Source organism: Lactuca serriola, chromosome 5 (assembly GCF_051521515.1).
Source record: "Lactuca serriola cultivar US96UC23 chromosome 5, Lser_US96UC23_V15, whole genome shotgun sequence".
NCBI classification, from domain to species: domain Eukaryota; kingdom Viridiplantae; phylum Streptophyta; class Magnoliopsida; order Asterales; family Asteraceae; genus Lactuca; species Lactuca serriola.
The window spans coordinates 55795405-55810736 of NC_136412.1; the positions used below are offsets into that span (position 1 = coordinate 55795405).

At 38.2% G+C, this 15332-nt stretch overlaps 1 protein-coding gene across 1 annotated transcript; it reads left to right on the forward strand.

Annotated features, from left to right (window-relative positions):
• The first annotated feature begins 488 nt into the window (after nt 1-488).
• Nucleotides 489-1451, forward strand: LOC145049531 (uncharacterized). The gene is made up of 4 exons (XM_078997918.1): nt 489-723; nt 885-1025; nt 1087-1252; nt 1358-1451. Exons 1-4 carry the CDS (start codon nt 489-491, stop codon nt 1449-1451), a joined length of 636 nt encoding a protein of 211 aa, XP_078854044.1.
• Nucleotides 1452-15332: the final 13881 nt, after the last annotated feature.

Sequence of the window (15332 nt, forward strand, 5' to 3'; positions counted from 1 at the left end):
ATCACCCCTCTTCAATTTTGAATGAACTTACTCATAGTCCTTCAGACATCATTCATGAGTTCTTGTTAAATGAAGTTGGTCCCATTATTCCCAATGTTGATCAATTAATCAGTTCTCAACTTATCCATGAGGATCAGCCTATTATCTATGAAGAATCAGATTCATGAAATCAGGAAGGTTCTGCCCATAACAATGCAAATGAAATCTCTTATTATAGAATCCTTCAAGATCATCCTGAATCTCAAATCATTGGAGATGTAAATTCTAGAATTCTCACTCACAACAGATTCAACAACAACTTTTGCATGTTTGTAAACTTTGTCTCAATGATCGAACCAAAGAATACCATTGATGCCTTGAAAGAAGCTGACTGGATTAAGGCCATGCAAGATGATCTAAAAGAATTTGAATGACATCATGTGTGTACTCTTGTTCCCAAACCTCAAGGAAATACTATCATTGGAACTCGTTGGGTCTTCAGGAACAAAATGGATGAAGATGGATTTGTCATAAGAAATCAAGCTAGGCTCGTAGCTCAAGGGTTCTGTCAGCTTGAAGGGTTGGACCATGATGAAACATTTTCTCCAGTTGCAAGACTGAAGCAATTCGTCTGCTTTTGGCTTTTGCGTCTTTCAAAAACTTCAAAGTCTACCAAATTGATGTTAAGACTACCTTTCTACAAGGAGATATTCAATAAGAAGTTTTTCTTAAACAATCTCCAGGGTTTGAAAATGAAGAATTTCTAGATCATGTTTATCGTCTTGATAAAGCTGTCTATGGATTGAAGTAGGATCCTAGGGCGTATGACACATTGGCAAGCTATCTTCTCTCAAGTAGATACAAACATGGAAAGATTGATAACACTCTTTTCATAAAGCAATCAGGATCTCATATCATTCTTGCTCAAGTGTATGTGGAAGATATCATCTTCAGATCCACTATTGAAAAACAAATTTCAAAATTTGTGGAGGTCATGGCCAATAAATTTGAGATGAGCATGATGGGTGAACTAGCCTTCTTTTTCGGTTTGTAGGTCAAACAACTAACTGATGGTTTTTTTTGTCTATCAAGCTAAATACACTGCAGACATGCTACAAAAGTATGGTTTCTTTGATTGCAAACTGGCAAAAACTATGATGTCCTCTTCAACGTCTATCGGTATTGATCCAAGTGGAACTGATGTGAATTTAACTCTGTTTTGTGGAATGACAGGCTCTGTAATTTATCTTATAGCCATTCGCCCTGACATTATGTTAGCTACCATATTGTGTGCTCACTATCAAGCCAGTCCTAAGGAATCTCATATTCACGGTGTCAAAAGGATTTTTCGGTACTTAAAACATACACCCAATATTAGGTTATGGAATCCTCATGACTCTGAGTTCAAGTTGGTGGGATCCATTGACTCCGATCATGGTGGGTGTGGAATTAATCTTAAAAGCACTTCATGAGGAGCTCAAATGCTTAGAAATAGATTAGTAAGCTGGTTCAGCCAAAAGCAGACATCAGTGGCTTGTTCTCCCATTTAGGTTGAATATGTTGTTGCTGGAAGATGTTGTGTTCAGATTCTATGGATTTAGAATCAACTATTTGATTATGGTATGAAATTCTCAAAGATTTCCATCTGTTGTGATAACACCAATGTCATTCAGATGATACAAAATACAGTGCGACACTCCAAGACCAAGCACACTGACATTCGTCATCATTTCATCAGGGACATTATTTAAAAGGGAAAAGTGGAATTGTTCTATATTACGTCCATGGATCAACTGGCTGACATCTTCACCAAGGCATTGGATAAAAAGAGCTTGAACAAATTGATTACAGATCTTGGCATGCTTTCAATGGTTTAATTTTTAATTAACGTCTTTTTGGTCTTTTGAAAAACTCAGAATACAAACAAATGCTTTTTTTTTAAATGCAAAATCTTACATTTAGTATTTACATGTATTTTTCTTTCAAACCTATCTAATATTTATCTATATCTTATGTGTAAGAACTGAAGCCGTCTTGAAGGATCTCAATGCTCTTGGTATTGAGAAAAATATTGGCATCATTTCCTTTTCTTCTTGAGGATACCCTCTTCCTCCTTCATTCAATATTATGGATGCAAACAGAAACCATCAAAGTAGTAAGTCTTAGCTTCATCTACTGACTCATAATCTGATAAAACCTCGAATTCCATCGTGTTAATCTTGAAAACGAGATGGTTTTATGGATTCGAGTCAATCAAATCGTTGGTTACAAAGACTGATCTTTACTTGTCTCTTGATCTTGATGTACATGAAGCTTAGAATCCATCTGTAACGCTTTAATAAGAAAAGGCTTCATCACTTTTGGTATACTGTATTTGTGTGATATGGTTGATCTTGTTTGTTCTATTTTATAGATGAAATTTCAAATGGTAGATATCTTGGAAAATGGACATATATGTATAACCATTCAATTCCAAATATTTGATAGATCGAGTCTTGATCACCTTTTAAAAAAGCTGCACATTTTGATGTTTAAAGTATTTTTTCTTGTTTGAATAATTCTTTTGTTTGTATTCTTATAGTGTTTATTCTTTTGTACCATTTTGTAAAGAAATCCGACAGTGGGAATTTTGAGCCTAGTATGCAACTTTTGACACATCATCGTCCCTAGAAGCATGCTATTGTATGTGACAATATCTCTCTGAGTCTCTCATCAGTGAGACCATCTGTTGAGAACACTGAGTCACCCTCTCATGCTGATTGTCTAGCATTGTCTAAACTATCAAAGTGAGATTGCATTGTACAAATAAAAAGTTGATAAAAGGCTAATGTGTTTTTAAAACTAATTATCTTTACCTGACCCTGACCCTGGAAGCATGCTTGTCATATGCATCAAGTCTCATGTTCTGCTGAAGCATTGAGCAAAACCCAGTGGCTAACCCTGATTTCATAGTCAACAACGTAAGAGATACTTGTCAGGTCCTTAAATGAAAAAGGGTTGTTCATGTCCTTGACCTCCAGAATTGAGGTAGACATGATACCATTTTGAATTAATGGTGAATATTTGATTATAGATTGCAACTTACTCTATGATACAGAAGTTTAAATCACTTCCTCTTGATGAGGTAAACTGTTAATGATTCACGCTGATTTCACCTCATCGTGATTGAAACAATCCATTCTCTCCTTTTTCTTCTTAACAGAGCTTGACGATTCACTATGTAAAACCACACACTAATAAAAGTTCGAAAGTCTATGTACCGTAGGCTATCACACGCATCAATCCATTCTTGCGCTTATATTCTTCTTTATAACTTTATGATTCAACATAATATACCACACAATGATGAGAGCTTGACAAATATGTGCTGATGGGTATATCATTGTCCATGATATATTACACGCACCTATCCACTCTTTCCATCTCTCTAAAGAGATTTATGATTTAGCGTATAACACCACATGTTGATGAGATCTTGCAACACTATGTCAGTGAATGCTAGTTTAAGCCCATGCTATCAAGAGAGATCACAATCTTACTAGGCTACATGGTGAAATTATGTTCTATTCAACGTTAGTTGTTGATGTCAAAAAGGGGAGAAAATATTGGTAAAGCAGAAAAACTCAGAAAAGCACATTCTAAGGGGGAGTTGAGTCAAGTTGATTTCAACGTTCTCAGCTCAAGCTTATTCCGAATCTATTTGTTCACCATCTACTACAATTCATCTTCTTAGGGGGGGGGGGGCATTTGTTAGAACTGCAAGAATCATGATTTCATTATTATTGTCAGGGGGAGCACAGGCCAAAAGCTTTCACATTCCGCTTATATATCAATAGAAGTTTAGTTTTGACATCATCAGATAGGGGGAGATTCTAAGGTCACACCTTGTGATCTGATGAGTCAAACACATGATATGCTGCTCTATTGGTTTTGGTGTCTACAAGTCATCAATGCCAACATCTCAAGCTCAATAGCATCAACTTCAGTGTAATGTCCCAACAATAATGACATAAAATTTTCATTTTTTGATTAATAAATCATTAATACATGTCATTTACATAAAACAAGGGTAGTCATGATTTGGAAAAACAAAATTAAATCAGAGTATATCATAGAATGTGGAAACATGTGGTGTGTGCCCTGCAATCATTCCGAGCTCTTCCATTTTTGAAAACCCAATCACCTGAAACATAAACTGAAAACCATAAGTACAAAGCTTAATGAGTTCCCCAAAATACCACATACCATACATACAAATAAACACGTAATGGGCTCCACCATGTCATCAGTACCCGCCCAGCATTGAACCCCACCCAACATCAGGACCTGCCAGGCATCGGGACCCACAAAACATCGGGGCTCTCTCATTAAGAAATCGGGCCCCACCCGGCATACATATAACATATATCAAGTAAACATATACACATGCAATAATCACAAATATACTTAGCATATAAAATGGTCATCAAGCCTCACCCGACATTGAGCACCATATGGTAAGCACATAAACACGTAACACATGCTAGAGTCATGCAGACAGCTAGCATACTAACATATCATAAACATGGGCAGGCATTGGTGCCTTAGACCCACATAAATTAGTTAGGAGACTCACCTTGCACTTCTGAATCCCGCATATAATCTCTGGCCGTTGGCTGACCGATCCGTGTACTATAAAAACAACACTCAATCAACATTTGAGTCCCAATCCATACCCATAAATCCATTACTAGGTTAAATGACCAATTTACGCCTCACCTAATTTTTCACCAAGATTTAACCCACACCTAATAATCCACAAGGCCTAAGTACCAAAAACTACCCAAGGCCACCCAATCCATGGCCTAATTTTCTAAATTGGGCCCAAATCCGTGGTGGGCCTCCAAAAATAAATATCAACCCAAAACCTGATGGTCCAACAGGGCCTAAAACAACAATGCCCAAAAGATGGCCCAAAACAAAGCCCAAATACCGAAATCCCACTATGTTGAGTACACCGGGCGTACTCAACTTGTACGCTAAGTGTACTAGCTTAAGATCTTGTATGCTGTGCGTACAGGCTTGTATGCCCAGTTTACTCCTCCTATTTGACCGACTCTCAATTCTAACTCTTAATCCATTAAGCCAAGACGTCCAAAACCTCAGAATAGCTAAATATAAGTGATTTGATCCAAAAAGTCGAAGGCTTGAAGCCTTTGCATGGATTAATGAAGCCTAACACCAAAGATGAACTACAAAGGTCAAAATCACTCCAAAATGACTAAAAAAACTTCTTAATACCTTAAAACCTTAGTCCAAACTTCCAGATCTGATTCAAAGGGACTTCTTAAGTCATAAAGTTCCCGACTTTATGACTTAGCATGACTTAATGGGACCCAAATCAAAACTCTAAGTCCCAAGCTTCACCAAAAGACTACCAAATCATGCATGGATGGTTTACTCATCAAGATCCAAACTTTATCACTCCATAACCCCAATAAAGGACAAATATGAAGTTCAAAGGTTCTGGAGCAACTTCTACTCACAAGAACCGCCATAAAGGGACCAAAATCATAACAAAGTGTCACCTAGCTAGATCTACAAGAAAGAGCTAACAAAGTTGAGACTTTACACCTCCAGAAGTTAGATCTAGGTGAACAAAGCGTGGATCCAAAAGCTCCAAGTCAAGCAATGACTCTTCAAGATGTTCCTTCTTCCTCCTCAAGCACCAAAAACACACAAAATTTACTTTGAAGCTCAAAAATCACTCAAATGGGGGCTAAGGGTCGATTTCTAGGGTTTAGAGGGATGTTAGTGTTAGGTTATGAGATAAGGAGCTTAAATAGGGTCCAAGACCCTAAAATAGGGTTTTGGTCTGATTGGAGTACATCCAACGTACTCCATAGAGCACCCGCAACCATCCTAATCAGTATGCCCAACATATGTCGAGGTACGCCCCGCGTACTGTCCTTTTCACTAATACGTTGCGCATATACCTGTGTACACCCCGTGTACATAGTTAAACCTTAAAACCACACAACTTCCGAAGGCCAAAACTTCTTCGTTATAAGTCCATTTCGAACGAACTTTATATCCACGGAAAGGTGACGATAAGCTTTACACTTCTATTAACTTACCTCTGCCTAAGAACTTTCCGAACAAAAACCTAAATTTCATAAAGGACTGAGTTATCACATTACAATTATACCCTTGGGTTCCGAAACACAAACGAATGCCCAAATCACTTAGATTATAACACCCACATCCAAAAAGGGTCAAATATTTCCTCCCCAAGACCCAAAGCCTTATGATGATTGATGACCGGGCCTTGGCCCCGAACAATGAAATGATTCAAAACCGAGTGTTACAACTCTCCCCTTCTTAGATTTGATTTCTTCCTCGAAATCATTCCTTATCATTCTCGGTATGCGTGACAACCCAAAAGACACAATCACAACTTTGAGCATACAACGGCCTTCCTGAGGCAACCAAAACACAAACCAAGTAGAACTTTCCAACTCGTAAGAGACGAATCCATAACCCCACGCAGAAAACCAACCCTACTTTTCCTGAAATCGAAAATTTCAAACTTGCCTGATTCCAGACAAACCATCCATACTGAACCATTACTAAATCCATTCCACTTATCCCCCAACTGACTACTCATCTTTTGATAAATTGATGTATCCATTAGGAAACATAATTACCACCAATTATTGTTACTGAACACTTTTACTTGACAGAAGGCTCAGATAATCCTTTGAGTTGAGGACTCATCCCTGCAACGGTTAGACTCAAACGAGAGCTGCGTAGCAGGGTCAAATATTTTACTCTGAAATTATTTAACCGAAATTAAAAGTGACCTAAAATATTCTCTGAATAACAAACGACTCCACCCATGAGATCAAAATCAATAATACCACCTTTACTTATCTTGATGCCCTTCATAATGGAACCAATCCATGATACAATCACAAGGGACTGGTCTATCATCAAAACTGAATCCATTCCTTACCTTTGAACCCTTTGGTTGATGTGCTCGACATATAGATACTCCAAATTCTTATCCTACTGAAAAGAAAAATCCTGCACTTACCCACTCACAATGCCCAACTCAAGATCTCACCCAAAAACCAAACTGATACTCAACCCCATAACCCGAGATCCACAGATCTACACTTACATTTCACTCCAATCCTTCTGATTCATGAAAATCCCTCACTAGACCTAGATATAAAGGTTCCCAACCATTGCTGAGACTACCAATCTCACACTTGGTCTAACCACTAGGTTCCCAATAGTCCAAATAACAAGGCTACCCAGCTTCTAAACCCCTTTGTGTCAGGTACTAACCACCCACTTGATCTTGCATCTCAAGATCCAAGATCTTGACCCAACGGTCTCCACCAAGTCCCACTTGTATTGCCCTAATTATACGGGCCTCCCTCACGGGTCCCAACTAACTATACCACGGAGTGGCCTTGCTCACGGGTCCCACCCATCTAGTGCTATGCAAGCCCGACTCCGCCTCGGACCCCCAATGGTCCTCATCCTAAACATAGAATATTCCTCGACAATTCCAAATAGCGTGCCCACGGCACGAACTGATTCCCCTTTTGCACTCGTAACCTCCTCCCACAATATTCTACCTCGAACTGGTGTATGTTACAATCCTATCACTGTCTTACAACACTTCAAACTATCCATGCTTACCTCCCATGGCCCTTCCACACCCAAACCATCATAATCCTACTATGGTGTTCGAGTCATAATTAGAATACAAAACCCTCAATCGAGACTCAACCACATGCCTACTATGCATAAATGAAGATGTCGAACAATGATGGGAAGTTGCCTAAACTCCCACTTACACGATAAACGGCCATTTGGGTCGTCTCTCTTCCTGGTCAATATGTGAAACTTGCCATAGTTCCACACCCTTCCAACTTCTGGAGATTTAGATCAATTCTCCCCCATTTGGATTCGATGAAGCTTTCTCTCATCTCTTAAATCCTGATGGATTCGTGACCCATCAATTTCATATAGCATGAACTGCTTATGACATGGGCTAAATTCTAGTGTTCCATTGCTAGCCACACTCAATGATCGCCCAACCCTTGAAATCTTGAAGAATTCTCTTGAAATCTTAACCAATATGATATTCCAAATCACCTCCCATGATACCAAACCAATTGTTGAGTTCTTATGCTGACGATAAAGAAAATCATAACCCTTGTGTTGAATGGATGAATCTTCACCCAAGCTTCCATTCTCAAAGAACCATTGAGCTCTAACCTCCTACAACCCATGTGAATAAGAAACTCCCCTAGCATTACCAATAAGAAAAAAAACTCATGCAACTGACTCAACTATCTTCCTGATACTGCTCCTTTCCTAGCAACAATAGTGCTTGAACCCAAAAGTTCTTCCATAGGCAACCGCCGATCATACCGGAATAAACGATAAAACCACTGAACCCTGAATTCACTAGAGAACTAACCCACTAACCTTGACCAAAGATACTCCATACAATACCCCTGAAATTGATACCTAAAAATCTCAGACCAACAACTGAACACGTTGAAACCCACTCAACAAGATACGACCCGCTACTGATTCATTAAAGACTCTCGACATGCAGAATGGCATATTTCAATCCATGATAACCCATAAAATAGTAGAAATCAACCCGAGATATGTTTACCCAGACCCAAGAAAAATCCAACGCAATACAAATTCTAGACAACAACCCAAAAGAAAACAAGTTGACATACCCACAAAACATCTAAAGGAATCCTGACCTCCTCCTCCTAAGTTACCCCGACCATCCTGAGAACATGGTGCAAAACTCACTTCTGATCCCAACTGACAAGAACTAACAAAAGGATCCCCCTTCCTGAAGGATTATAAATATGCACAAGCTTTTGGCTCCATATTAGCCCCTATTGACCCGCTACAAACTTGGACCGAAAGGCCTCGAGATGTGCATCGAGGAGCTCCAAAATCCCTTTTTTGGCTGAAGCCAAGACCACCAGGTCCATTCAAAAATACCACAAGTAATCTCCGGAGAGATAAACTCCCGCGCCCTTGCATCGATCGAATTAGTACCTAGTACTGAGCCGAAACCAGAACCTGGACCCTATTCCTGAAAGCTCAACACCATACCGAAAGAACATGGAAAAGATATGAATGTACCCAAGAATCCTCATCCCACGGGCTTCCTAGATTCTCCAAGACTCTCCTTGATATTAGTTTGGATATTGTGCTTCTAGTAGTATGGGCCCAATACTACCTTCCACAACTATCCATAATATCGTCAAGAATCCTCCCGAATCGTCTAAGTCACCTTCTAAAACCCATACACAAACACTCAGTAGACAACGTAAATAATCCCACTAAATCAATCCTTAGGCTTTCCTAGGCTCCCGACTTCACCCTACCATTAGTTGTTGAAGAACTCCTCATAATGTCAGTTAGCTACCTCACGAACACAATCACATGCAACAAAGCTTAGATAATCTTTCGAGTAACAGACTCATCCCTATGATGGTTAGGCTAAAAAAAGAGCTACGCAGTAGGGTCAAATTTGTCACTCTGAGATTATCCAACCTTTGCCAAATGTGACTAGACATATTCACTCAATGGCTAACTTTCATCACTTATGAGTTCCACAAAACACAAAGCAAGCATCGGTCATGCAACAACACTCCAATCCATAGAATAATCACAAGCATAGAATCTCACATACTACAACCCATACCAGGAGCTCCCACTCTCTCTACTGATTGCCTTACACATACAAATTATACCTAATCTAGCATCCCATGCTTCCTAGGCTACCATGCATCACATATTAGGCCAACCTATCACTGGCTAATCAGAACTAGCATGCAAGTCTACAAGCTCATACAATAGGCATATAAAGACATCTCTCCTAGCATTCTATCATGCAAAAGCTGAGCTGATCCTTATCCCTAACCAACATACAGTTCACAGATCAAAGCAGAATAAATAACATGTATGGGTAATTTGGGAAAACTTACTTGAGCTTGGCTGATTGCATGCAGCACACCCTTTTTTCTTTTAGAAAAATCCCTTTCTAAAATATATTTCTTTTTGAAAAACTTTACCAAATCCTCAGTTTGTGTTCAGACAAACCCAAGAGTGTGCCCGAATCCCTCAAACCAATGCTTTGATACTAACTTGTAACATCCCAACAATAATGACATAAAATTTTTGTATTTAGATTAATAAATCGTTAATACATATCATTTCCATAAAACCAAGGTAGTCAAGATTTGGAAAAACATCAATAAATCATAGTATATCATATAATACAGAAACATGCGGTGTGTGCCCTGCAATCATCTCAAGCTCTTCCATTTTTTTAAAACCAAATCACCTGAAACATAAATTGAAAATCATAAGTACAAAGCTTAGTGAGTTCCCCAAAATACCACATACCATGCACATAAATAAATACATAATGGGCCCCACCATGTCATCATGCCCCACCCGACATCGGGCCCCGCTTTGTAAGCAATCAGACCTCACCCTGCATACATATAACATATATCAAGTAAACATATACACATGCAATAATCAAAAAGATACATAACATACAAAATGGTAATCAGACCCCTACCGACATCGAGCCTCGCCCGGTAAGCACATAAACACATAACACATGAAAAAGTCATGCATACAGCTAGCATACTAACATAGGATAAACATGGACTGACATTGGTGCCTTTGTCCCACCAAACTTAATTTGGAGACTCACCTCACATTGACGAATCTTGCGGATAATCTCTGGCTGCAGACTGATCGATCCCTTAACTACCAAACAACGCCCAATCAACAATTGTGTCCCAATACATATCAATAAATCCATTACTAGGGTAAATGACCAATTTACCTTTCACCTATGTTTGGACCAAGACTTAAGCCCAAACCTAATAATCCACAAGGCCTAAATACCAAAAACTACCCAAGGCCCAATTTTCCAAATAGGGCCAAAATCCATGGTGGCTCCACAAATATATATCAACCCAAAACTTGATGGCCCAACAGGGCCCAAAACAACAATACCCAAAAGATGGTCCAAACCTAAGCCCATATATCGAAATCCCACTCTGCTGAGTATGCGGGGCTTACTCAGATTGTACGTTAAGCGTACTGGCTTAAGAGACTGTACGCTGTCCGTACAGGCTTGTATGCCCAGCGTACTCCTCCTGTTTGACTAACTCTCAATTCTAGCTCTTAATCCATTAAGCCAAGACGTCCAAAACCTCATAATAGCTAAATATAAGTGACTTGATCCATAAATTCGAAGGCTTTAAGCCTTTTCATGGCTTAATGAAGCCCAACACCAATGATGAACTCCAAAGGTCAAAATCACTCGAAAATTACTAAAAAAAACTTCTTAATACATTAAGACCTTTATCTAAACTTCCAGATCTGATTCAAAAGGACTTCTTAAGTCATAAAGTTCCTGACTTTATGAGTTAGCATGACTTAATGGGACCCAAATCAAAACCTTAACTCCCAAGCTTCACCAAAGACTACTAAATCATGAATGGAAGGCTTATACCAAGGTGCTAAAAAGCTTGCCATGGCTCCGCCATGCCGCGCCAGGACTCTAAGGCTTGCACCTGCTGCCACGCTTTGCCAAAACGCCGCCTTAACTCATAAATGTGTATAAAAATGAATAATAGTTGAAAATACATATTAAAATATTAATTATATAAAAAATTTCCACCTTAAGTCACACCTTACAAACGACATGACTCGCTAAAGCTCGGAAAAGCTTGAGACTTGACATTGCTGCCAAGTCACGCCTTACGTTATTTAGAACCTTGGTTTATGCTCATCAATATCCAAACTTTGTGACTCCATAATCCTAATAAAGGCCAAATATGAAGCTCAAAGGTTCTAGAGTAACTTCTACTCACAAGAACAACCATAAAGGGACCAAAATCATAAAAAGTTGCCAAGCTTTAGAATTTATACTTCCAGAAGTTATATCTCAGTTAACAAAGCCTAGATCCAAAAGCTCCAAGTCAAGCAATGAATCTTCAAGAAGTTCATTCTTCCTCCTCAAGCCCCTAAAATACACATAAATTATTTTGAAGCTCAAGAATCAATCAAATGGATGATAAGGGTCGATTTCTAGGGTTTAGAGGGATGGAGGCTGAAGATATTAGGGTTAGATTATGAGATAAGAAGCTTAAATAGGGTCCAAGACCCTAAAATAGGGTTTTGGTCTTATTAAAGTACGCCCAACATACTCCATAGAGAACCCGTGACCATCATGATCAATATACCCATCGTACACTGATGTAGGCCCCGCATACTACCCTTTTCACTAGTATGCTGCGCATACACCTGTGTACGCCCCGCGTACCCGGCTAAACCTTAAGACCACCAAACATCCGAAGACCATAACTTATTATTTATAAGTCTATTTCCAACGAAATTGATATCCACGGAAAGGTGACAAGAATCCCTACACTTCTAACAACTCACCTCCACCTAAGAACTTTCCAAACAAAAACGTAAAATTCATAAAGGACTGAGTTATCAAATTATGATTATACCATTGGGCTCTGAAACATAAACAAACACCCGAATAACTTAGACTATAACACCAACATACAAAAAGGGCCAAATCTTTTCCTCCCCAAGGCCCAAGGCCCAAAGCCTTATGATGACTTATGACCGGGCAACAGCCCCTAACAACGAAACGATTCGAAACCGAGTGTTACATTTAGTATAGTTATCCGATTATAATCTTTTGTATGTTAGGAAATTATTATAGATAAATATAGAATAGTTATTAAATCCGTAATCTTGGTGATATGGATCTGATCATTAGTATCAATTAGATGAAATCCCTTAAATCAAGGAATATACATGTGTAGGTTAGTATATATACAACATTAGGGAAAACCCTAATATAGTAGTTGTAGATTAGTGTTTGTGGCTTTGTGTCAATCGTCTTTGTAACAAAACCGTCTTCTTGGTAAAGACAAAACCTCTTTTCTTGGTGACACGAAAAATTTGAGAACTTCTGTGTTATTTACTTTCTGTTGATTATTTTCCTTAGATTAGTTTTGTTTTTCTTGTTCATACTTGAAGTGTATCCAATCAAATACAAACCTTCATCATTAATGCATACTTTCCTTCTAATTCCAAAATTTGTCCAATTATTTCATTTGTTTATTTATCTAAATTATTTTATAAAATTTAAAATAAAACGAAGCATTACAAATTCAATAATTCAATATTTTTTTTATTTTCCTTATAAATATAAGCTTTCTAAATGTTTAGACATATATATATATATATATATATATATATATATATATATATATATATATAAGCTCATATAGTACATGGTCTCACAACTAGCTTTATTAATCAATGCAATTAATCACATATGACCTACCTACGTACACCTTCCCATCTCGTATATGTAGTATCTCTATACATGTTAAGTTTTCCACCGAAAGTTATAATTATTGTAACATCCCAATAATCAATGTGAAAATTTTCATTTATCAGACCAATCCTAAACCATAAGTGTGTAGAAATCATAGTTTCCAAAAGTCATAAACATGAATCAGAGTATCCCAAAATCATAATCTCATAAAAACCAAATATGATGTGCACGATCAAGCCTTCGCCTTGCCTCGATTATCTAAAGTACCATAAACATAAAACTGGAACTGTAAGACAAAGCTTAGTGGGTTCCCCCAAAGTACCACCATACCACATATCACATATATAATCATGCATGTTGGGTCTAATCAATCATCAAACTAGAATACCATCAGGTCCATAGTTATCGGCTGGATTACCCCCAGCCCAATCAGTCATCAGATTGGAATGCCTTGACCCAATTTGTCATTGGAATGGAAATCCAATATGTAACAGGTCCAATCAGTCGTCGAATTGGTATACCTTCGAGTCCACAACTATCAGGCTGGAATACCCCCAGTCTGTTGGCTCACACACATAACAGTAAAGCCTCAACCAAAGACCATACTAAGTCGACATATGAAATAGATAAACATATAATCAGTCAACAGACAAACATGCAAATCTACATATCACTACTGCATAGCAGCATCTTATATACTGGGGTACAGATCTAACAGATCACTACATCATAACTACATCCTATATACCAGGATACAGATCACTACAACATAGTAAAATCCTATATACCAGGTTACAAATATAACATATCACTATAACATAGAAACATCCTATATACTAGGATATCTATCTAACAGATCACTACAACATCACAACATCCTATATACCAGGATACATAATCTAGTGGGTCGACATTGGTGCCTTCAACCCATAAGTACAGTGAGGAAGGCTCACCTCACAGTCTAACAAAATAGCTGAATAACACACTACTTTGGATACATACTATACAAGTCACATATACAACAAAAAGTGACCAAATCTTAAACCATAACTCAAAATTACCCAAAATTCCCTTCAGTTAAACTTTTTCAACCCTTGGTCAAAGTAAAAGTAAAAAGTCAAAGATTTCCTTTTAGGTTGCGTACACCCAACGTACTCCCCTCTACGTCCAGCATAGATGGTGCCTTGCAAGATTACAGACTTGACCCCTGGTATGTGCAGTGTACCTCCAGGTACGCCTAGCGTACCAGAGATGAACACAAGCTTTTCCATTAAGGTATTATTCCATTAAGCCAAGGCACCGAACTTCAAATCCAGGTAAAATGAGATATCTTAATGGATAAAGTCTCTGAATTTATCCCTTTGCATGCATTTAAGAGGGTGAAACTCAAACCCTTGGTCCAAAAGTCACCCAAAACTCCCAAACTCTTGCATGGCTCAATGAAAGAATCCAAGCTCTCATTTTTATGAATCTAGAAGCTCAAAAGTACAAGAAACTACATTTCTAGGCTAACAAGATCTAATCAGTTTACGCATCAAGGTTAAAGCTTTATACCTCTAGATGAAGCTTGAGGGCAAGATACTACTGGATCCAAAGCACACTTTCTTGATCAAAATGCACACAAAAGGGAATTAAGGTTTGCTTGGGACGAAAATGGGGATGGAGGATGATGAATGAATGGGCCTCAAAGAGTTAATGATGTAGAAATTGGTTCCAAACCTTAAAAATTAGGGTTTGGGTCTTTGCCACGTATGCCCATTGTACATAGAGTACGTCCAACGTACTCAATTAGATCCATGCTCTTCATTTAGATTCCACTTTGGACCAATTTGCATACATATTACATAATAAGGGCAAAACATGTAAATCAAAAAGACCTCCATTTGATCCATTAACTGTTCACAATCCTGAAATAATAAATTCTCGAAAC

What these genes read in the sequence shown, in the direction of transcription:
- LOC145049531 (XM_078997918.1), top strand. Translation starts at nt 489, where the DNA reads ATGGATGAAGATGGATTTGTCATAAGAAATCAAGCTAGGCTCGTAGCT. An exon ending in TGAACTAGCCTTCTTTTTCG is followed by an intron (nt 1,026 to 1,086) that starts GTTTGTAGGTCA and finishes AATACACTGCAG; the next exon opens with ACATGCTACAAAAGTATGGT. An exon ending in GCCATTCGCCCTGACATTAT is followed by an intron (nt 1,253 to 1,357) that starts GTTAGCTACCAT and finishes ACCCAATATTAG; the next exon opens with GTTATGGAATCCTCATGACT.